Source organism: Bufo bufo, chromosome 3 (assembly GCF_905171765.1).
Source record: "Bufo bufo chromosome 3, aBufBuf1.1, whole genome shotgun sequence".
NCBI classification, from domain to species: domain Eukaryota; kingdom Metazoa; phylum Chordata; class Amphibia; order Anura; family Bufonidae; genus Bufo; species Bufo bufo.
The window spans coordinates 617,734,435-617,759,447 of NC_053391.1; the positions used below are offsets into that span (position 1 = coordinate 617,734,435).

At 47.2% G+C, this 25,013-nt stretch overlaps 1 protein-coding gene across 2 annotated transcripts in view; it reads right to left on the reverse strand.

The window, feature by feature from the left end:
* The window catches only part of COG6 (component of oligomeric golgi complex 6), a 137,336-nt gene extending 112,846 nt beyond the window's left edge, over positions 1-24,490 (reverse strand). For both annotated transcript variants that reach the window (XM_040426086.1, XM_040426085.1), the window contains exons 1-4: positions 24,296-24,490; positions 20,208-20,351; positions 18,769-18,840; positions 5,302-5,360 (exon numbers count right to left, since the gene is read on the reverse strand). In XM_040426086.1, the coding sequence (XP_040282020.1) occupies positions 5,302-5,360; positions 18,769-18,840; positions 20,208-20,351; positions 24,296-24,412 (392 nt within the window). In that variant the 5' untranslated portion in view covers positions 24,413-24,490. The remainder of the gene's footprint in view (positions 1-5,301; positions 5,361-18,768; positions 18,841-20,207; positions 20,352-24,295) is intronic.
* Between the last annotated feature and the right edge of the window lie 523 nt (positions 24,491-25,013).

Consider the following 25,013-nt stretch of genomic DNA (forward strand, 5'->3'; position numbering starts at 1 on the left):
ACTGTTGTTGGATTGTTGGAAGAAGTTGCTGTTGGAGGGTGTTTTGGTACCATTCTTTATTCATGGCTGTGTTTTTGGGCAAAATTGTGAGTGAGCCCACTCCCTTGGATGAGAAGCAACCCCACACATGAATGGTCTCAGGATGCTTTACTGTTGGCATGACACAGGACTGATGGTAGCGCTCACCTTTTCTTCTCCGGACAAGCCTTTTTCCAGATGCCCCAAACAATCGGAAAGAGGCTTCATTGGAGAATATGACTTTGCCCCAGTCCTCAGCAGTCCATTCACCATACTTTCTGCAGAAGATCAATCTGTCCCTGATGTTTTTTTTGGAGAGAAGTGGCTTCTTTGCTGCCCTTCTTGACACCAGGCCATCTTCCAAAAGTCTTCGCCTCACTGTGCATGCAGATGCGCTCACACCTGCCTGCTGCCATTCCTGAGCAAGCTCTGCACTGGTGGCACTCCGATCCCGCAGCCGAATCCTCTTTAGGAGACGATCCTGGCGCTTGCTGGACTTTCTTGGACGCCCTGAAGCCTTCTTAATAAGAATTGAACCTCTTTCCTTGAAGTTCTTGATGATCCTATAAATTGTTGATTGAGGTACAATCTTAGTAGCCACAATATCCTTGCCTGTGAAGCCATTTTTATGCAACGCAATGATGGCTGCACGCGTTTCTTTGCAGGTCACCATGGTTAACAATGGAAGAACAATGATTTCAAGCATCACCCTCCTTTTAACATGTCAAGTCTGCCATTTTAACCCAATCAGCCTGACATAATGATCTCCAGCCTTGTGCTCGTCAACATTCTCACCTGAGTTAACAAGACGATTACTGAAATGATCTCAGCAGGTCCTTTAATGACAGCAATGAAATGCAGTGGAAAGTTTTTTTTAGGGATTACGTTAATTTTCATGGCAAAGAAGGACTGCAATTCATCTGATAGCTCTACATAACATTCTGGAGTATATGCAAATTGCTATTTTAAAAGCTTAAGCAGAAATTTTTCCAATTTCCAATATTTATGTAATTCTCAAAACTTTTGGCCACGACTGTACATAAGGCCAAGTTAGATGCTAATTTCTACATACCCTCGTCTGCCATTATGTCTGTGCAATCCAAATAAGGCTACTTTCACACATGCGTTTTGTGCGGATCCGTCTTCTATCTGCACAGACGGATCCGCACCAATAATGCAAACGCTTGTATCCGTTCATAACGGATCAGTTTACATTATTCATTAAAAAAAAGTCCAAGTCAAAACGGATCCGTCCTGACTCACATTGAAAGTCAATGGGGGACGGATCAGTTTTCAATTGCACCATATTGTGTCAGTGAAAAACGGATCCGTCCCCATTGCCTTACATTGTAAGTCTAGACGGATCCGTTTGGCTCCACATAGTCAGACGGTCACCAAAACTCTGCAAGCTGCGTTTTAGTGACTGTCTAAAAAACGCAATGGAGACCAAATGCAGCCAAACTGATGCATTCTGAACGGATCCTTATCCATTCAGAATGCATTAGGGCTGAACTGATCCGTTTTGGGCCGCTTGTCAGAGCCCTGAAACAGATCTCACAGGCGGACCCAGAAACGCCAGTGTGAAAGTAGCCTAACCTGCCTTATCTGCCCATTTCTTTCTGCGGTCAATATTTTAAATACAGATATATCAAAAAGCAGTTGAATGACCGACTTTAATGACAAACTAAGGCCAGTATCAGATGAGCCCGTCCACTCCGGGAACCACGCTCCGTGTGCCTGAACTCTGCTCCTGTGACAGGACCTCATGGAGTTAGGGCTTATGCACACGAACATGTGAGGCCCGTGCCCGTATTGCGGCCTGCAAACAGCAGGTCCGCAATATATGGACACCGACCACGTGCGCTCCATTTCACGGATGGGGATCCATTCACTTGAATGTATCCACAATCTGCAGATGCATGGAGCGGAAGCACTACAGAACACTTTCGTGGGATTTCGGTCCATGGCTCCGCACTGCAAGAAAATAGAACATATTCTATTTTTTTGCGGTGCGGACTGAATCTTGCGATCATGGACCCAATTCAAGTGAATGTGCACACATCTGGAAACGGAGGGCACACAGCCGGTACATGTGCATTGCGGACCATTATTTGCGGTTTAAAACGATTTATAGTGCTGTGTGCCTCTACCGACATCGGATGTAATGAACTGTACTGACATAAAACAGTCAGTACAATTTATTACAGCCGATATCGGGCAGAGACTCACAGCATTATAAACGTCAAGAGGTCCTGACACAGGAGCAGATTTCAGGCAGGGAGATCACATTTCTACATGGAGCATGTTTCCCGTAGTGAACATGCTTGTCTGGGACTAGCCTAAGGCCTCTTTCACACGGGCGTTGATGGAAAATGTGCGGGTGCGTTGCGGGAACACCCGCGATTTTTCCGCGCGAGTGCAAAACATTGTAATGCGTTTTGCACGCGCGTGTGAAAAATCGCGCATGTTTGGTACCCAAACCCGAACTTCTTCACAGAAGTTCGGGCTTGGGATCGGTGTTCTGTAAATAGTATTATTTTCCCTTATAACATGGTTATAAGGGAAAATAATAGCATTCTGAATACAGAATGCAAAGTAAAATAGCGCTGGAGGGGTTAAAAAAAAAATAAAAAAAATGTTTAACTCACCTTAGTCCACTTGATAGCGCAGCCGGCATCTGCTTCTGTATTTTTTCTTTAGGACCTGGGTAAAGGACCTTTGATGACGTCACTCCGGTCATCACATGGTACGTCACATGATCTTTTACCATGGTGAATCACCATGGTAAAAGATCATGTGACGTACCATGTGATCACCGGAGTGACGTCATCAAAGGTCCTGTAACTATATTTAATGCTCACCATAGGTCCTTCAACAAAGGAGACACAAGGAGATGCCGGGCTACGCGAGCAAGTGGATTAAGGCGAGTTCCTTTTTTTTTTTTTTTTTTTTTTTACCCCTCCAGCGCTATTTTACTTTGCATTCTGTATTCAGAATGCTATTATTTTCCCTTATAACCATGTTATAAGGGAAAATAATAATGATCGGGTCTCCATCCCGATCGTCTCCTGAAAATCGCACCGCATCCGCACTCACTTCTATGGGGCCTGCGTTGCGTGAAAAACGCAGAATATAGAGCATGCTGCGATTTTCACGCAACGCATAAGTGATGCGTGAAAATCACCGCTCATCTGAACAGCCCCATAGAAATGAATGGGTCGGTATTCAGTGCGGGTGCAATGCGTTCAACTCACGCATCGCATCCGCGCGGAATACTCGCCCGTGTGAAAGGGGCCTAAGGAATCATTCCTTTCCTACAGTCAAGAAAATGACAAATAGCATTGCTAGCATTACAGAACTGAGTGCTACAGAGCGGCCATCTATACTCACCAGTCGCGGGCGTTCTGATCCGTCCAGCAGGAAACGCTGGCTTAGTACAATCTACAACATAGATAAGCCCGGCCACTAGAAGAAGAGCTCCACCACAGTGCACATGTAGCAGCCGGCTGTTCTTACATCTCAATTATGGCAGCGCTGTGGTATTCTCAGGATGAATAAGCGGCATCGAGCTCCCAAACTACCACCGTGTAAGGCACGTTACATGAGACCATTTACACAAACTACAATGTTGACTGTCGCATAAAACAGGACGACTTCAGAAGCAAAGAAAGAAAAAAAAATGCCCCACATACACGACTGAGTGGCAGGCGGGGCACACATACAAGAATGAGCAGCAGGTAGGGCACCACATACAAGAATGAGCGGCAGGCAGGGCACCACATACAAGAATGAGCGGCAGGCAGGGCACCACATACAAGAATGAGCGGCAGGCAGGGCACCACATACAAGAATGAGCGGCAGGCAGGGCACCACATACAAGAATGAGCGGCAGGCAGGGCACCACATACAAGAATGAGCGGCAGGCAGGGCACCACATACAAGAATGAGCGGCAGGCAGGGCACCACATACAAGAATGAGCGGCAGGCAGGGCACCACATACAAGAATGAGCGGCAGGCAGGGCACCACATACAAGAATGAGCGGCAGGCAGGGCACCACATACAAGAATGAGCGGCAGGCAGGGCACCACATACAAGAATGAGCGGCAGGCAGGGCACCACATACAAGAATGAGCGGCAGGCAGGGCACCACATACAAGAATGAGCGGCAGGCAGGGCACCACATACAAGAATGAGCGGCAGGCAGGGCACCACATACAAGAATGAGCGGCAGGCAGGGCACCACATACAAGAATGAGCGGCAGGCAGGGCACCACATACAAGAATGAGCGGCAGGCAGGGCACCACATACAAGAATGAGCGGCAGGCAGGGCACCACATACAAGAATGAGCAGCAGGCAGGGCACCACATACAAGAATGAGCAGCAGGCAGGGCACCACATACAAGAATGAGCAGCAGGCAGGGCACCACATACAAGAATGAGCAGCAGGCAGGGCACCACATACAAGAATGAGCAGCAGGCAGGGCACCACATACAAGAATGAGCAGCAGGCAGGGCACCACATACAAGAATGAGCAGCAGGCAGGGCACCACATACAAGAATGAGCAGCAGGCAGGGCACCACATACAAGAATGAGCAGCAGGCAGGGCACCACATACAAGAATGAGCGGCAGGCAGGGCACCACATACAAGAATGAGCAGCAGGCAGGGCACCACATACAAGAATGAGCAGCAGGCAGGGCACCACATACTGCCGGATCTCTTGCCGGCAGTGAGGAACTAGCCTTACTCTTTTAAGCCCATACAAAAAGTATATCATCTATACAGCAAGCATGGATCAGGGAACATGTGTGACTTGTGTTTCTTTAAATATACATTCATCACATTTATAGATATTAATACATATTAAAGACAATGGATTTTCCCGGACTTAGATACTGATGAACTATCCTCAGGACGGGTCATTAATATCAGATCACTGGGGGTCCGACACCCAACACTCCCCACTGATTTCAGTGGACAGAGCTGGAGGCAGAAGGCTCCATCTGATGTACCTGGTAAGAGCAGAGCTGCCCTTCTTCACTTCAATGGGAGCAGCGCTGCGGTAATCAGGCACAAAACTACACAGCGTATGGGGCTGTGCTGTTCCAGTGCTTGGTCCCAGTGGTCGGTGGGCTGCTGGGAGACTGACCCCTGCCAATCTGATATTAATGTCCTATGTTGAGAACAGGTCATCAATATTTAAGTACAGGAAAACCCCTTTAATTCTTCATTGCGAATTATAAGCCACAAAGCACACGCAATTATAATTACCACTTACTTTTCTGCTTGAAGTTTGGTTGTCTTCCCAATTAAATCCTGGGTCTGTTCTTTAGCTGCCTGAAAAACACGAAGAAAGATGTTTGAGAAATCGAAATCACTGCGGCGCTGACCCCCAGAGCCGATATACATGCTGCTATAGTAAGAGCTGCTGACACCCATTATACACGTGCATGTAAATTGGTCTTAGAACTAGAGATGTGTGATCGCAGGAGCAGATATTTATCATAATGACAATGAAGAACACCGGAGACCAACTCAAGTGACTGATTACAGAAAATAGATTACAATCACCCTGAAGACACTGAGCTTGCAGCCACCACTAGGGGGTGCTTACTGCATACAATGTATGCACTGGATCGTTCTCTGGACTCTTTAGGAAATCTAGCCTTTCTTCCACAAGACAAAAGAAAGGCTGGATTTTCTAAAAAGCCCGGAGGACCTCTTTGAAGTGGTTATCCTATGAAAAATTTCGTTTACAGCTAAATTTAGCTCATAATTATAAACTATTCTAAAATTATATTTTTAGTATTAACTCGTATTGAACAAAAATGTATTCCAGGAATAGGGCTAACATAGCACCACCTGCCATTTCTGTGTCCACCTGAGTATATATTCTGAGGTGGACACACACGCTCAGTCTTGCCTCACTCGCTGCCGGTATATGGTGGGATTCCTGGTCTTAATGAGCCGGCTTCTTCTGAAGCCGCAGCATGGTCTCTGCTTCTTGGAGGAGATTCTGGGCAAGTGATCAGACAGGGAGACAGTGTTACTTTAATTGTAATTGCTCAGCTTTACCTCTGAGAAGCAGAAGGGACGCTGCACCTTCAAAAGTAATAGGCTCACCACACCAGGTATCCCTCTATATACCTGAAGGAGCAGAGGTGCAAGCCTCAGCACGTGTGTCCACCTTGCAACATTTACTGAGGTGGATACAGGAAGGCTGCTCAGTAGAAACAGCAGGTGGCGATCAAGCATCTATGAACCAGGAGATCCATCCTTATTGTGGAGCAGTGGACATACATGTGCTCAGGTAGATACATACAGTATATTAGGACTACTGAATTACAGGCTGAGGTATACAGATATACTTTAAATGTAGTAGATAACTAGACATCAGGAAAGATGCATCTAGATCCAGGATCTAATCAGCTTCAGGCCTTTAGGAGACACTTGGGGCAAACTTAGATCGGCGGTCTAGACCTGCACCAGATTTATCACAGGGGCTCAGGCTGGTGCAGGGATACACTTTTTGTCCAGCTCTATACCAAGTATCGGTTGGCTTAGTTTGAGATAGAATTTTACGCCAGAATTGACGCTCAATTTTAAACCCCATCCCCATTTTGAGTGGGACGGAAAAAAGTGTAGAACCACTAGTTGCACCAAATTGGGCCACTTCGCCGTTACTCTTCGCTCTGGTGATGGAACCAATATCTATTTTGATAAATAGCAGCCCACGGATAGAGGGTTGGAATATTGCGGGCATCACAGAAAAATTATCACTTTACGCCGATGATATGTTGATATATTTGGGAGATACGGAGAAATCACTAGATACACTCCTAGAAGTGGTAGATGAATATGGGTGGTATTCAGGACTTAAAATGAATTGGGCCAAATCGGTGTTATATTTGGTGGATGAAACCGAGAATACGAGATAATACAATATGTTGGCGGTATTAACTATCTGGAGGAAAACTGTACGGGTGAACAAGAATGGGGAAGACAGAGGGGAGTTGTCCCCAGTGACGCTGCTGTGGCGTAATCAAGGACTACAGGAATTGTATAAGCTGCAGGAGTTTGAGTTCTGGCCGCGACAACTATACGAAGAGGGAAACTTCAAAACATTTAGAGACTTCAGGGAAGAATTTCAGATCCCCAAATCTAGTTTGTTTAGATACTTCCAACTTAGACATGCATGTACTAAACAATTTGGTAAGGATACCATTAAGCTAGAATATAGTTCCATTGAAAAGGTTGCTAGATTGAGAGAGTTGTGTAAACCAGTATCTTCCTTCTATGCGGAACTGATGTCGCAGGCCTCATCCCCCTTCTCTAAATCTTTGGCTAGGTGGAAGGTGGATATTCCGCAATTGGAGGATAGGCACGAGAAAGAACTAATGCACACTTGGAGGCACTCGGTAATCAGTGCAAGGGACCAATGAATACAGGCTAAATGGCGGCATCGCACATACCTGACTCCAGTAAGGCTACATTGTATGCGTAGATTGGATACTCCTCAATGCTCTAGATGTGGCGCAGAAAGGGGAACCTTGATTAACATGATACGGCGTTGTCCAGTGATAGCACAGTTTTGGTCAGGAATTCACAAATTTCTTAATGAGAAATTAGGGTTACCAGCCGTATGCTCCCCAGGGAATAGCTTATTGGGACTAGTGAATGATCTGATCCAAACTACGCATGCTAGGATGCTGTATAGACTCTTCATGTTCTACGCCAGGAAGGTCATTTTACTGAACTGGAAACCTCCGGTGGTCCCGTCGGTACAAAAGTGGATCCAAATTATAGACGCGGTTTTGCCGATGTATAAACTAACGTTTATGGGATAGAGGCAACGCAGAGAAATTTGAGAAAATTTGGGTACTCTGGCTACAAGCGAGACCAGCGCCTGCAATAGCATGAGTAAAAATATTACCTACAGGAAAGGGGAATTGTGGTGAGCAGTGGGCTTATTATTATTAATATGAAAAGAAGAGTGCAGTCTTATGTTATAAGGACGGGTCTCCTCCGTACTCTTACATAGATGGTGATGCATATGGGTGGTTCGGCCGACAAATCTGTCCTTCCCTGGGGGGGGGGGGCGCTGCAGCGCTGTAGTGGGTGCGATTGTGAGTGTGAACCCTGGAGCTTTGGATGCGAAACAACACTATGTGGGGTGATGTACTCTGATGTATGTTGTTACTCTTATTTTTCGTCTGGAAAATTAAAAAATAAAGTCTATTAAAAAAATAATAATTGTGCCACTTTTTAGACAGATTCTCGACGTAGACAGATTAGTAAATTTATTGGTGCCAGGTGCGTCAGATGATACCATACTGTGCGGAGAAAGATTATAAATGGGGGGGGGGGGGGATGAAAAACCAGGTGACATCTTATACAAGTAATAAAGCAGCCGACCACTGAGATAGAAATTGTTAAAAGAAGAAGATTAGTATCCCAAGCACTGATGCATTCACCATATGTTCCTCCTACAGCTGCTGCTGTCCATTCGATTCAGTATTAATCTCACCTGCCCCGAAATTCCAAACGTAAGCAACGTTACAAGAGACTGACCCTCCCCAGAGACTGGTAAGACGCTGCTCACAGCTGGAAGCCTCTGATCATCAATGGTTTCACTTACTGGAGCTGATGGACTACATGCTGTTTTACACCATCTACCATGAGTCGTTTTCCTAATAATGTCGATGTTTGCATGCTGTGAAATCAGGTCTAACTGACAAAGGTGCATGGTGCTATAAAGGGAATCTGTCACCAGGAATGTCACTATTAGGGCTCATTCACACAACCGTGGTTAAGTTCCGCATCTGAGCCGCATTTTTTTTGCTGCTCGGGTGCAGTCCGCATCTGTTGCTCCGTTCCGTGGCTCTGCAAAAATTATAAGTCATGTCCTATTCTTGTCTGATTTGCGGACAAGAATAGGCATTTCTATAAAGGGTCGTCCATTCCATTCCGCAAATTGCAGAAGGCACACAGGCTGCAAAACACAGCACATTCGTGTGAACAAGCCCTAAAGGTACAGCTACACGGCGACAGCTGTCACGGCCAGGATCACAGAGTAGTGGCGATCCCACAAAAATGAATGGGATCACAGAGCGAGTCGCAAAAAATCCAACACTGTCGCACTGTTCATGGCCTTATCAGCTCGCTCTCCTCTCAGTGTTAGAGATCAGCAGGGAGAGGGAAAAAGTTGACAGATCAGGCATGGCAGATCACACTGGGGGTGGGAGTAAAGCATCCATATCTTCAAGGAATATCACTGTACTGTATTAGAGTATAAATAGTGAGAAACGGACACACGCAACTGCCTGCCGGAGAAGGGTGGGATAGGTTACGAAGGCTTTGTATCAATGTACAGGGAGGGTAGAAAAACCACAGCACACTCTGCAGTGGGGGAAGAAAAAAAAAAAAGGATCACACACTCCTCAGAACAGTTAGGACGATAATCTCAGTCCAAGAATAAAGCAGTTAGGCATCAGAGCTAGTGAAAGCAGCAGCATCCTGGACACACAGACCTCACACATCCAGCATGAGAAGAGTCTGAAACTATTAGCAGGCTGCAATCTGAATATCAAAGTTATGAAAATGAATGAACAAATACAGATTACAGCCTGAAACTTAGTTCAGTTACCTACGGATTTTTATTTTTTAACTACATATGAAAAAAATCAAGGGTCCCATTTATTAAGACCGGCGTTTTAGACGCCAGTCTTAATAAACCCCCGACACTGGAGGAAGATCTGCCAAAGTTATGAAGAGGTGCCGGCCTCTCCATAACTTCGGCGCATCCAGCGCCACGTCTAAATGTAAGACAGATCCCGAGCTGTCTTACATTTAGATCTTTTTCTACGCCTAAAACAGGAGTAGAAAATGGTAAATGAGATGGGTCTGCTAGCCCGTCCCCTTCCCCACCCACAATTTTAGACCTGGCCCCACCGTTGCACTGCCATCTGCGCCTGAAATACACCTAATTTAGGTGTATTTCAGTATAATAAATGACGTCCCCAAGTTCAGGCCTGTCTACAGCCCTTTTCTCTGCAGCGCATACAAAATCCATACACTGTATCCACATATGTAGTGCACGGATTTGGTTGCAGTGAGCACTGTACTGACAGGAGCTCACATCGCTGCTCCTGCCGGTGCCTGCTCCACTTAAACATGTGCATAGCACAACCCACGGTTCGGACTCGGTCCCCCACCGATCAGATATTGATGACCTATCCTAAGGATGCATCATCAATATAAATGGCAGGACAACTCATTTAAAGGGAACCTGTCATCTGGATTTTGGGTATAGAGCTGGGGACATGGGTTGCTAGATGGCCGCTAGCACATCCGCAATACCCAGTCCCCATAGCTCTGTGTGCTTTTATTGTGTAAAAAAACTATTTGATACATATGCAAATTACCCTGAGATGAGTCAGAGCTTGAAAATATGACTCTTCTCTGGTCACACAAGTAAGATATGACTCTTATGTTAATTTGCATAAAAGGCGAGAAGTACAAAAATGCTTAATACTTATTGAATTCGTCTGCAAATGAAATTAAAAAAGTGTAAATTATATGTTTAGGGTAACACAATGAACATTTAGAAACGCTCAGTGAGGGTAGCATAGTAGAGGTGACCGGTTCCCTTTAAGCATTTCCCTGTGCCGGGGGGCTGCCGTTGCTGGCATGGCTATGAGGGAATTGCGGCTGGCACCATTCCCAATCTACAGGGTGGGCCATTTATATGGATACACCTTAATAAAATGGGAATGGTTGGTGATATTAACTTCCTGTTTGTGGCACATTAGTATATGTGAGGGGGAAAACTTTTCAAGATGGGTGGTGACCATGGCGGCCATTTTGAATCCAACTTTTGTTTTTCAATAGGAAGAGGGTCATGTGACACATCAAACTTATTGGGAATTTAACAAGAAAAACAATGGTGTGCTTGGTTTTAACGTAACTTTATTCTTTCATGAGTTATTTACAAGTTTCTGACCACTTATAAAATTTGTTCAATGTGCTGCCCATTGTGTTGGATTGTCAATGCAACCCTCTTCTCCCACTCTTCACACACTGATAGCAACACCGCAGGAGAAATGCTAGCACAGGCTTCCAGTATCCGTAGTTTCAGGTGCTGCACATCTCGTATCTTCACAGCATAGACAATTGCCTTCAGATGACCCCAAAGATAAAAACACACCATTGTTTTTCTTGTGAAATTCCCAATAAGTTTGATGTGTCACATGACCCTCTTCCTATTGAAAAAACTAAAGTTGGATTCAAAATGGCCGACTTAAAAATGGCCGCCATGGTCACCACCCATCTTGAAAAGTTTCCCCCCTCACATATACTAATGTGCCACAAACAGGAAGTTAATATCACCAACCATTCCCATTTTATTAAGGTGTATCCATATAAATGGCCCACCCTGTACAATGGCCAGATCTTAAACTTGAAGTGTTTTTTACAAGGCACCATAATTCCCATATAGAGGGGGACACTACATGTGTGCACACAGTATATAAAACTTACCTCTTTGCCTTGACCCTGGCCTTCTGTAGTCATGGGCCATATCTGAGACACCTCCAATGTTCTAGGCTGACCAGTATACATGTAGAGAACCTTTTAACTCCCAGTTATAGCAGGAATAATACTGTAAATACATCCTCTATACATTTATGCCTTCCTCAAGGTTTTCTCGCTTTTAAATTGAAAAAGTATTCAACGTTGAGACGGTATAAACCAAATCTCTGGTCTGTTTTCACAAGCCGGGAACAGATGGGATCCCTTTCATTGAACACAGCAAATTAACCAAAGCTCCTGCGCCCCATGTCACCGGGAGCCGCGGAGGTTTACTCCTCTAGCTGTTAATAAAGGGTACTGTAAGCGAGCGAGCAGAGAGACACAATGCTAAATGAGATTCCAGAGAATTATGGACTAATTGCCTGTGAAATTAAGAACACTTGAACAACTTGCCAAAACAGAAAACGCCGAGCAGCTAGCGTATGTTCTCCTTCTAGTCCCAGTAGTCTCGTCTACAAGGATGACATTCAGGAAGCTCGCGCATTAGTACATTGGCGCAGGAATGCCAGGCTCGTATTGCATCACATTGCTGCAGACAATATGATCGCTCAGCAGCTGCCAAGTCCACAACAAAAAGGGATCGGTTGTTGGGACGTCTCCACGAGCCGCTCTTAATAACCATATCGCCGTCCGCAATTTGTTTTATTTCCAGAACAAAAACTGATCGCTACACTTGGCGGGATGCCTCGACGGCAAAAATAATTGCCAAGTATTAAAATCTGAGGATACGATGAAAACAACATTGCTTACCGGTAATCGTTTTTCTCGATACCCATGACGGCACCCTGTGCGACTCAGGACCTCCCATCAGGACAGGAAACCTGAGAAGATAAAAAGGACACACCTCCACACAACACCAGTAGAAGAAATAAATTGTTCTCCGGAGAGAAGTGACAAAGGGTTAAAAACCCCCTTTTTTTTTTTTTTTTTTTTTTTTTTTTTTTATCTATATTACGTCATATAGACCTGGCAAAAAGCCATCAACAAATATATATATATCTGCTTGGGAAGGGAAATATCGGGTGCCGTCATGGGTATCGAGAAAAACGATTACCGGTAAGCAATGTTGTTTTCCCCTCACCCATGACGGCACCCTGTGCGAGATAAACTATAAGTAGAACCTAGGGGGGGGGCCACAGCCTGAAGGACTTTCTCTCCAAAGGAAGCATCAGAATGGAGCTGTAATCTGTAATGTTTAAGAAAAGTATGCGGGGAGCTCCAGGTAGCCGCCCTGCAAATCTGGGCTAACGATACATCAGCTTTCTCAGCCCACGAAGTAGACACCGCCCTCGTAGAATGGGCCCCAAAACCTGAAGGGGGGGGGAGACCCAGGGAAATATAAGCTCTAGCTATGGCCTTCTTCACCCATCTAGCAATAACCCCTCGGGATGCTTTTTTCCCCCTATTTCCTCCTAAAAACTGAATCAGGAGGTTCTCGTCCTTTCTCCAAGGAGCCGTAACATCTAAGTAGACTAACAAGCATCTCTTGACATCCAAGCAATGAAACTTTTCCTCCAAGCTATTGGAGGGGTTAGGAAAAAAGGAAGGCAACACAATGTCTTGGCTCCTATGAAAATCGGAGACAACCTTGGGAAGAAAAGAAGGCAAGGGCCTAATAACTATCTGGTCATCCTGGATGATCGTATAGGGCGGAAATGCCGAGAAGGCCTGGATCTCCGATATCCTCCTAGCCGAGGTAATAGCCAGGAGGAAAGCCATCTTAATGGATAAGATGTCAATGGGAACCTCTAGTAAGGGTTCAAAGGGTCTATCGGTTAGGGCCGTCAAGACCCTATTTAGGTCCCAAGGAGGGGAAAGAGGTCTAACGGAAGGACAGATTCTGGCAGCGGCAGAAAGGAAACGCTTGACCCACGGGTGGTTTGCTAATTGGAAGTCAAAAAAGTAGCTCAAGGCCGACACCTGAACTTTTAAGGTGGAGGCCTTGAGCCCTTTGTCTAACCCTGCTTGTAGAAAGTCCAAAACCTTAGGGATTTCAGGAGGACTAAATGGATCAGGGCTAGAACCCAAAAAGGAAGAAAAGACATTCCACACCCTATTATACTTCCTAGCTGTTGACGCTTTTTTGCTACCTAGAAGGGTGGAAACAACTTTGCTAGAAAGCCCTCTCTTCAACCAGATGTCCCTGTCAATCTCCATACTGCCAACTGAAGAATCCCCGGATTGGGATGCCATACAGGCCCCTGGGAGAGTAGATCCTCCCTCGGAGGGATCACCCAGGGAGGGCCCCTGGCTAGACTTAAGAGGGTGGGGTACCAGATTCTCTTGGGCCACTTTGGGGCTATCATGATTATGGTGGCTCCCTCCGTCCGTACTTTTTTCAGAACCTGCGGGATTAGGGAAATAGGTGGGAAGGCATAGCCGAGTTCCTGGCTCCAATCCTGAGCCAGACTGTCTACCGCTGTAGGATTCTCTGTGTAATCTAGGGAGAAGAACCTCTTTGTCTTCCTGTTCTTCCGGGTGGCAAAGAGATCTATAGTTGGGGTCCCAAACATTGTTACAATCTGGGAAAAAACTTCCTCGTTCAGACTCCACTCTGCCTGCCTGAGTTCTACTCGACTTAGAAAATCGGCCACCGTGTTCTCTTTCCCTTTCAAGTGTATTGCGGATAAGACCAGGTTCCTGTCTTCCGCTATTTTGAAAATTTCCTGGCAGAGGAAGATTAGGGATGGTACTTTTGTCCCGCCTTGATGATTTATATAGGCCACTGTTGTTGAATTGTCCGAGTAAAATACCAACTTTCTGTTGGAGACCTCTGGAACTGCCACCTTTAGTACTCTTTCTACCGCCTTGAGCTCCTTGTAATTTGACGTGCAGACCCGGGTTTTTAAATCCCATCTTCCCTGCCAGTATTTTCCTTCTGAATGAGCTCCCCAGCCCCACGGACTGGCGTCTGTCGTTATCAGCATGGGTTCTATGAAGGACCAAGGCATTCCTATCGAGAGGTTCTTCTCGGACGTCCACCACAGAAGGGAGTACCTTGCTCTGGAGGAAAGATGAAATTTTCTCTCTAGTGTTTGTGGAAGACCATTCCAAATCTTCAAGATATCTGACTGTAACGGTCTCGTGTGGATCTGAGCGAATGGTACGGCTGGAATTGTAGCCGTCAGGTGCCCCAGTACTGCCATCGCTTCCCTGATGGAACATTGGAAGGACCGGAAAAGGAACCAAACATGCTCTATTGTCGAGGACACTTTCTTCTGAGGGAGGAATGTCTTCTGAGCCGTAGAATCTAGCTGCATTCCTAAAAAGGTGCAAACTTGAGAAGGGGTTAGACAAGATTTTTCTTGATTCATTTTCCACCCCAGATCCTTCAACAGAGAGCACACCAGGGCGAGCTCTGCTTGTAACTGCTCCCTTGTTTGGGCTATGAACAAAAAGTCGTCCAGATATGGTACTACTACTATCCCAGATGATCGAAGGAATGCCACCATCTCCGACACGACCTTGGTGAAAATTCTCGGGGCTTGAGAGACCCCAAACGGCAGTGCCCTGTATTGTAGGTGCAGAAGTTGGCCCCGTACTTGGACAGCCGTCCTTAAATACTTTTGGGAGGAAGAGTGAATTGGGACGTGATAATAGGCATCCTCTAGGTCTATACTTGCCATCCAGCAACCCTGGTATAACAGGTCTAAAGTTGTCTTTATAGTTTCCATCCGGAATTTTTTGTATCTCAGGAATTTGTTTAGACGCTTTAGGTTCAGAATCATACGAAAGGAACCATTGGGTTTCTTTATTAAAAAGAGTGGGGAGTAAAACCCCCTGCCCTCCTCCCTCCCCGGGACCTGGCAAACCACTCCTTTGTCCAACAATAACTGAACCTCTCTCTCCAGAACTGTGGATTTTAGAGGATCCTTTGGAGTTGGAGTGTGGGTGAAAAAGACTTGGGGATAGGAGCGGAACTCCAACCTGAATCCCTCCGCTATCCCCCCCAAAACCCACTTGTTTTGGGTGACGTTCGCCCAAGCCGGGAGAAAGGCAGAGAGTCTCCCCCCAACCTGGAGTCTGGCGTCATTGCTTGTCTTTTGGTTTGTTATCCTGGGATTTAAACAGGAAACCGCTAGTTTTTCTTGGAAATCTATCCCTTTCCTTCCTATCATAGGGCTTACCCCTCTGTTTTCTAAAGCCCTGCTGGGGTTTACGAAAAAAGGGGGGTTTTTGAGGGACAGGAAACCCTTTTTTCTTGTCAGATGCCTTCTCCAAGATGTCATCCAGGGAGGATCCAAACAATCTATCACCCTCACACGGAAGGGCACACAGCCTGGCCTTAGACCCCTGGTCACCCTTCCATGACCTAAGCCAAATGGCTCTTCTAGCCGCATTTGTCATAGCTGAGGACTTGGCAGCAAAGCGCATAACATCCGTAGAAGCATCCGTTAAAAAATCTGCCGCTTTAGCAAAGGTGGGAAGAGAAGCTAAGATTTCCTCCCTGGGCTTTTTTTCCCTCAGATGTTTCTCTAGCTGTTCAATCCACAATCTTAAGGACCGGGATACCCAAGTGGCTGCCACTGCGGGTCTAAGACAAGTAGCGGAAGTTTCCCATGCCCGTTTAAGGTATATATCTGCTTTCTTATCTAATGGGTCCGACAGGCAACCCAGATCATCAAAGGGGAGGGCAGATCTCTTAGCTATCTTAGCGACTGGAGCATCTACCGTAGGAGCCCTATCCCAGCTGGAGGAAACTTTCTCTTCATAAGGATATTTCCTTTTCACCGAGGAGGGTAAGAAAAACTTTCTATCAGGATTCTTCCATTCTCTATTGATGATCGCTTGCATGTTATCATGAATAGGGAAGACCCGATGTTTTTTAGGGCCTAATGCCTGAAAGGCCTGGTCCGCAACTGATCTGGTCTGCTTAACTTCTTCTAATTGCATGGTTGCTCTGACCGCTTTTAATAACGGCTGCGTGTCCTCTGGGGAAAAGAAGGATCTCCCTGAATAATCTTCATCCGAGGAGTCCGAATCACTAGACAATAGTTGTCCGGATTCTCCGCCATCTTCGGAAGAGTCCAACTCAATACTGTCGTACTCTGTATCCTTTCCTGGTTTATCTGGGGACCTGGCACGGCTCTTACTGAATGCTTTAAAGGACGCCTTAATAATAGATTTCATGGATTTAGTAAGGGTCTGGGATTGCTCTGCTACCAGATTATCTATACACGCTGAGCATAACGCCTTCTGATAAGATGCAGATAGGGGCACTTTACACTCCGCACATTCCTTGTGTCTTGTCTTAGAAGATGATTTTTTAGGTGGTTTAGGGATCTAAAAACAATCATAAGAAACACCATATTAGAATAAAAAGGAACGCTCTCACCCTGAAGCTTTTCCTTTTTTTTTTCCCCATCCTCAGACCGGTACCGGACTTGCAGGCCTCAAGGGTTCCTGGGGTTCAGCGCGTCCTTCTGTAGGCTCCGACATGATTGCCCAGGATCGCTACGTGGCACATCCAAATTGTGCCCCAGCTGGCTGCCTGAACCTGCCGCCGTATTTGTATTTTAAAAGACGCGCTCCGGCCTCTACTTCCGGGTCCTGCACGGGCTAAGCCCCGCCCCCCCCGATGTCATCTCCAGGAGACGGCCCCGCGCATGCGCATAAGCGCACGGACGCGCGGGCGCCATCTTGGAACTGGGCAGAGCGAGGAAGAGCATGGGGAGCCGCCTGGACACGGCCACAGCGGCTCCCCGCAGGGCCGGAGAGAGGGCAAGCGCAGGCAGACTTATGGGGAGCGGCTTCCGGCACGGCCACAGAACTACCGCTCCCCAGGGATAGGACTTCCCACGGCACTCAGCCACAGACCTTCCCCAGCTCCGGTGTCTTGGAGGTACGTCTTCAGCAGTGCTGCTTCTCAGGATCTCCCATCCGGAGGACAGGAAACCTGAACTGGTGTTGTGTGGAGGTGTGTCCTTTTTATCTTCTCAGGTTTCCTGTCCTGATGGGAGGTCCTGAGTCGCACAGGGTGCCGTCATGGGTGAGGGGAAAAATGGATATCAGCCCATTCTGTTCCGCAAAGATAAGCGTTTCCTATATTGATTTTTTTCCAGAACGGTCCAAAATTTCTTGCAGACATACGGTAAACCTCTGCGCTCGCTAGTCAAGCGCTGTACTAAGTGGGATTATAACTGCAGCTCTGCTCACTTTTCTTTTCTCCGTGAATGGAACCATAAAAAATGGTGTGTGAGGTGGTAGCACCCAAGGTTCATGTTCCCCCCCTTCTTGCCTTAGGCCTAGTTCACATGTCAGACTTTGCTCAGCGATTGTGAGCCAAAACCAGGAGTGAAACCTACACAGAGAAGGTATAATGGGAAGATTAGATCCTGTTTTTCCGGTTTTGGCTCACAATCACTGATGAAACACTGGCCAAACACTGATGTCTGAACTACGTCTTAAGGCCCTTCAGAGGTCGCAATAACGCCTGTAAAAGAGTCATAGACGCCTGTACAAAATGGGCTAAAGTCAGCAGCGGCACCACAAGGATCTGTTTTAGGCCCGATTCTCTTTATCAAGGATCTTGTGGACAGGATTGAGAGGTCCATCACAGAAAGATCTAGATAAACTAGCGGCACAGCCAAGAATATGGCGGAAGAATTTCCATGTTAATTAATGGAAAGTATTCCACTTGGGCCACAGCAATGCTATGGCTGCAGACACATTACATGGGATAAAACTGGGGACAACAGAACAAGAAAAGGACAAGGGACTCTGGTTACAAGTAAGCCAAGCAGCAGGTCTCAATGTCAGGCAGAAGGTGCAAAAGCAGATAGAAATCTGTGATCAATGTAATACTGCCCCTTTATAAATCCCTTCTACGGCCACAGGGGACTATAAAGGATATAAGAGAGCTAGAAAGAGTTAAAAGAAGGTCAACCATGACTAGAGAAGAACGGCCGCTTTAGTTGAAAACCACCACCACACCTGTCCATGGGTTGTTTCTAGAATTGCTGGTCGGCTCCACTGAAGTGAATGGGGCTCAGTTGTAATATCACACACAACCTGTGGACACGTGTGGTGCTGTTTTTAGACGAAAGCAACCATCCTTTTCTAGTCCTGGGGAACCTTTAACGCTTTGTGAAAACTGAAAGGCCAGTACATAGAGGACACAGAAGACCACTATAGTCACACAAGGTGGACTTATTACCTTCAGACGACTGGTCATGTCCTCGCAGCAGTTGCTCATCGCCTGAACATCTTCATTTATACTTTCAAGCTCCTAAAAAACAGCAGACACTATTACAGTCTTGTAAGAATATGACAGTATACAAACTAGAAACAAAGGCCCCCACGGCCATTTTGTGGAGATAAATGGATAAACGTCTGGGATTCCCACTTCTTACTCCAATGGCTTCAAATCCACCTGCTCTGGTCTAACACGGGCCTCATTCTATGGATGAGGACACCTCAAGCTGACCCAAAATACCTGGATGCCTCACCAACCCCGGAGTATGTGATACCGCAATTATTACCACAGGCAAAGCAGGGATGGACTTGGTAAAGAGCATCTGACGGCTCTCCGATCACCCGACTGTACGGAGGAGCACAGCGCACTTTCACGTACCGTGTAGAGCAGGGGTCAGCAACCTTCGACTCTCCAGCTGTTGAGAGACTACAATTCTCAGCATGCTCCATTCATTTCTATGAGAGTTCTGAGAAGAGCAGACGAAGTATGCATGCTGGGAGTTGTAGTTTCACTGCAGCTGGAGTGCTGGAGGTTGCCTACCCCTGGTATATAGGATGCAGTGGTATAAATCGGAGCCTTCAGCTGGAAGTATACATGGGGAAATCTTACCAACATACACCTCTGATAAAATTCTCCAACGCAGGTGAACAGTCTTATTCCTCCTGCAAATGCATGAATAAAATTGACAATTGGGTGTTACCATCTCCCTTGTCAGAGAGTTGCATCCCTACAGCGCCCAGTACTGACATCACTGATTGGACTGTCACTATACAGGGACAGGCCCCCAGCTGGCGTATTTATACATTTCCAGGAAGAATAACAGAGGAACGCCTCACTGCACAGTTCAGATTTGTAATATTTGGGGAGATACAAGCATTACTAAAATAGAAATGTCCGGAGTGAATGGCAAACCTCATTCACTTTGCTAGCACTCTATTACGCATACGAAAACTCACACAGAAAAAACAAGTTTAGTTCGCAATGTATAGCGGTAGCCTAATGGCGGGGACTCAGGAGAAGAGCCCAAGCCATCGACAGCAGGTACCGGCCATTACATACAGCCGACACCCTGCCGCAATGGCCAATATCAGAGATAACTCCCATTATGGCTGTTTAACGCCTTATATGCCACGGTCAATAGCGCACGTGACATCTAAAGGTTTTGTCACAGGGTGTGACGCCCCCATTGCCCTCCAACAATGTGAGTGAGTGGGGTGAAGGGCCATCATGACTACTGGGGCCCTGTGTCTGCGGTGCCCAATAGGGTGGCTGTCAAAGAATTCAGTAGAGCAATTAATGATTAAAAGACTGCAAGTTCAAGTTCCCTAACTGGGTCTAAATGACAAAAATGTACATATAAAATGTCTACAGGTGTAGCTGACACTCCAGACATCACCTACCACTTTAACGTTTTTAAATATGGCCACAAATTCTTCATTTATGGATAAGCTCCGCCGTTCTATGTCACCTCGCAGGTTTCTGCGGCTCCTCAAACTGTTTTCGGAAAAGAAAGACGAGAGAGCTTTAAGGGCTTCCAGCATTTCCTATGAGAAGAGAAGCAAATGAACATCCAATTAGTACACATTTCACCCAACGCCTAATGAATGCACGTAAGGCTACTTTCACACTGGCGTTTCTGGGTCCGCCTGTCAGATCCGTTTCCGGGCTCTCACAAGCGGCCCCAAAACGGATCAGATCAGCCCCAATGCATTCTGAATGGATAAGGATCCGTTCAGAATGCATCAGTTTGGCTGCGTTTGGTCTCCGTTGCGTTTTTTAGACGGTCACTAAAACGCCGCTTGCAGCGTTTTGGTGACCGTCTGGCGATGCGGAGCCAAACGGATATGTCCTTGCTTACAATGCAAGTCAATGGGGACGGATCCGTTTTTCACTGACACAATATGGTGCAATTGAAAACGGATCCGTCCCCCATTGACTTTCAATGTAAGTCAGGACGGATCCGTTTTGACTTAGACTTTTTTTTTTAAATGAATAATGCAAACGGATCCGTTCTGAACGGATACAAGCGTTTTTTATTATTGGTGCGGATCCGTCTGTGCAGATACAAGATGGATCCGCACCGAATGCCAGTGGGAATGTAGCCTTAGAGTGTCAATGAACGGCTGACGCTCCATTCACACTCGCAGCAATGACAGATCTAATGAATCCGCTTTTTAAATAAAACTTTATTGACATCTTATTTATACCACTTATCAGTTCCAAAAGGGGACTCGACGTGCAATTGATTAATCAGTTCCATAATACACTGTACTACTTATGTAATACACTGCATTATGCTGTCAGTAGAAACCTGATAGACGATCTATTAGGCCGTGTCTTGGGCACACCTAATGGGCATACACAGAAGGCAGTGTGTGATGTATAGATGTGCACTGCGATTCCTTTTTTTTTACAATGGAATTTTATGGTGACGGATGACACTATATGGCATCTGTCTGACGCCAATTCTTGTCCGCAAAGAATAGGACGTGTTATTTTTTTTTTTGCGGGGCCACGGAATGGAGCAACAGATGCGGACAGCACACGGAGGGCTGTCCGCATCTTTTGCGGCCCTATTGAAGTAAATGGGTCCGCATCCGAGCCGCCAAAACTGCGGCTCGGATGCGGACCAAAACAACAGCTGTGTGCATGAAGCCTAACTGACAGGGAATGAGCTGAACAGACTCCGCTGACTACGATGGAGTCCGTTCAGGATCTGTCTTTTTACCAGACAAAAAAAGTTCTGCATACGAGGCTTTTCTGTCAGGTCTTTTTGACAGAATCTGCAACAGACCCCCCAAACGCAGGTGTGAGCGAGTGCCGGCCTACGTATTATGTATTTGTATTACCTCGGGTAAAAATACTCCTCAAAAATGGAAAGAGTAGGGTTGCACCGGGTATCGAACTATCGATACCCAATCTATACTTTTTCACCCGGATCGATTCGATAATGGGATTTGCTATTTTCTGATACTAGGCTGCAGTATCAGTTAGAGAGCATGGCACGCGCCATGTTCTCCTCAGCAGCACAGCGGAGAAGGAGGCAGTCTCCCCCCCCCCCCCTTCCCGTGCCACTGCCACCAATGAATGTAATTAAACCATTAATACAAATGTAGGCGGTGGGTGCCAGCCGTATCACATATCTGGCCTCTATGAGAGGGCGCTGCAATCCACCGAACCGCGGCAATTAACCCCTCATTAACCCCTCATAGAGGCCAAGAGCCAGGTATGCGATACGGCTGGCACCCACAGCCTACATTTGTATTAATGGTTTAATTACATTCATTGGTGGCGGGGTGCATCCCCCACTGAAACCCCAGTATTGCATTCATTTGTGGCGCAGTGCACCCCTCCACACACTATTATAATAATTGGTGGCACTGGCCACAGGGTCCCATACCCCCTCCTCCGTATTCTCATTGGTGGCAATTGCAGCTTCCGATCGGAGCCCCATCAGTGAAATCGTGGGGCTCCGATCTGTTACCAGGCAGTTAGGACACTACTGAAGCCATCCAAAAAAATAATACAAACGGATCCGTTCTGAACGGATGCAGAAGGTTGTATTATCTGAACAATTGAGTTTGTGCAGATCCATGACGGATCCGCCCCAAACTTAAGTGTGAAAGTAGCCTAAACGGAAACGCAACAACCCAAGTGTGAAACAGGCCTTAAGCAGACGTACATGCTGGTGCACCATGGGCATAACTACCAGGGCGGCAGACGTACATGCTGGTGCACCATGGGTATAACTACCAGGGCGGCAGACGTACATGCTGGTGTACCATAGGCATAACTACCAGGGCGGCAGACGTACATGCTGGTGTACCATGGGCATAACTACCAGGGCGGCAGACGTACATGCTGGTGCACCATGGGCATAACTACCAGGGCGGCAGACGTACATGCTGGTGCACCATGGGCATAACTACCAGGGCGGCAGAGATACATGCTGGTGCACCATGGGCATAACTACCAGGGCAGCAGACGTACGTGCTGGTGCACCGTGGGCATAACTACCAGGGGAGCAGACGTACATGCTGGTGCACCGTGGGCATAACTACCAGGGGAGCAGACGTACATGCTGGTGCACCGTGGGCATAACTACCAGGGGAGCAGACGTACATGCTGGTGCACCGTGGGCATAACTACCAGGGGAGCAGACGTACATGCTGGTGCACCATGGGCATAACTACCAGGGGAGCAGACGTACATGCTGGTGCACCATGGGCATAACTACCAGGGGAGCAGACGTACATGCTGGTGCACCATGGGCATAACTACCAGGGCGGCAGACGTACATGCTGGTGCACCATGGGCATAACTACCAGGGCGGCAGACGTACATGCTGGTGCACCATGGGCATAACTACCAGGGCAGCAGACGTACATGCTGGTGCACCATGGGCATAACTACCAGGGCGGCAGACGTACATGCTGGTGCACCATGGGCATAACTACCAGGGGAGCAGACGTATATGCTGGTGTACCATGGGCATAACTACCAGGGCGGCTGACGTACATGCTGGTGTACCATGGGCATAACTACCAGGGGAGCAGACATACATGCTGGTGCACCATGGGCATAACTACCACGGCGGCTGACGTACATGCTGGTGCACCATGGGCATAACTACCAGGGCGGCTGACGTACATGCTGGTGTACCATGGGTATAACTACCAGGGGAGCAGACATACATGCTGGTGCACCATGGGCATAACTACCAGGGCGGCAGACGTACATGCTGGTGCACCATGGGCATAACTACCAGGGGAGCAGACGTATATGCTGGTGTACCATGGGCATAACTACCAGGGCGGCTGACGTACATGCTGGTGTACCATGGGCATAACTACCAGGGGAGCAGACATACATGCTGGTGCACCATGGGCATAACTACCACGGCGGCTGACGTACATGCTGGTGCACCATGGGCATAACTACCAGGGAGGCAGACGTACATGCTGGTGCACCATGGGCATAACTACCAGGGAGGCAGACGTACATGCTGGTGTACCATGGGCATAACTACCAGGGAGGCAGACGAACATGCTGGTGCACCATGGGCATAACTACCAGGGAGGCAGACGTACATGCTGGTGCACCATGGGCATAACTACCAGGGAGGCAGACGTACATGCTGGTGCACCATGGGCATAACTACCACGGCGGCTGACGTACATGATGGTGCACCATGGGCATAACTACCAGGGAGGCAGACGTACATGCTGGTGCACCATGGGCATAACTACCAGGGAGGCAGACGTACATGCTGGTGCACCATGGGCATAACTACCAGGGAGGCAGACGTACATGCTGGTGCACCATGGGCATAACTACCAGGGAGGCAGACGTACATACTGGTGCACCATGGGCATAACTACCAGGGAGGCAGAGATAAATGCTATTCCCAGTGGAACTACAAGTCCCCTCAGCAGCTCACACACAGGGCAGATAACTGGGGCCTCATTAACCCTTTCCCTCCCCTCACCTTGTCATTATCCAGCCGGGTCTCAAGGATTTTGTTGAGTTTCCTAGACAAAGGGTTGGAGCTCTGAGTGGACGCGGACAGTGACGCGTTACCGCCGTTCACCTCCACCTCAGCCATCGTCCCTCCGAGCGGAAAACCGACCCTTCTCCAGTGAGGAAACAGTGGACCGCACGTGGAACGCAGAACCAGCGCGGATTTCCGGGTTGTCAATTTCTGCGACACGTCACCAAGCAAGCTGAGCGTCAGACGGCGGAGGCCACTGCGCATGCTCAAAAGTCACTGACCCCCAGCGCGTCTCCGCAGGAGTAGTGTGAACGTAGACTAAGGCTTTTTATCAGTAGAGACTTGTGAGGAGACGCTGCTCTGACGGAGATAGGAGGGAACGTGTCCAAAAGATACATTCACAACATTCCCCTATATATGTACAGGCAGAAGCTGCAGCCGGATTCTCAGTCATCAGTTTCTTATGTATTACTTTACCCAATAATAACATAAGTTGCAGTGAGCGGTCCTGTGGTGACATCAGCATGAAAATAGAAATGACTGGGGCATGAAAGTGGGCATAAGGGTGTGATTTAAGGGGTTAAGTGACTGGGACACTGATCTCACACTGCCATTATACAGAGGGCAGTGCCCCTCATCATATTTAGTTGAGTTCAGCCTGGCCCCAACAGGTTCTGGGCACAAGAACTGGCAACATAGTGGCATATACAGTCAA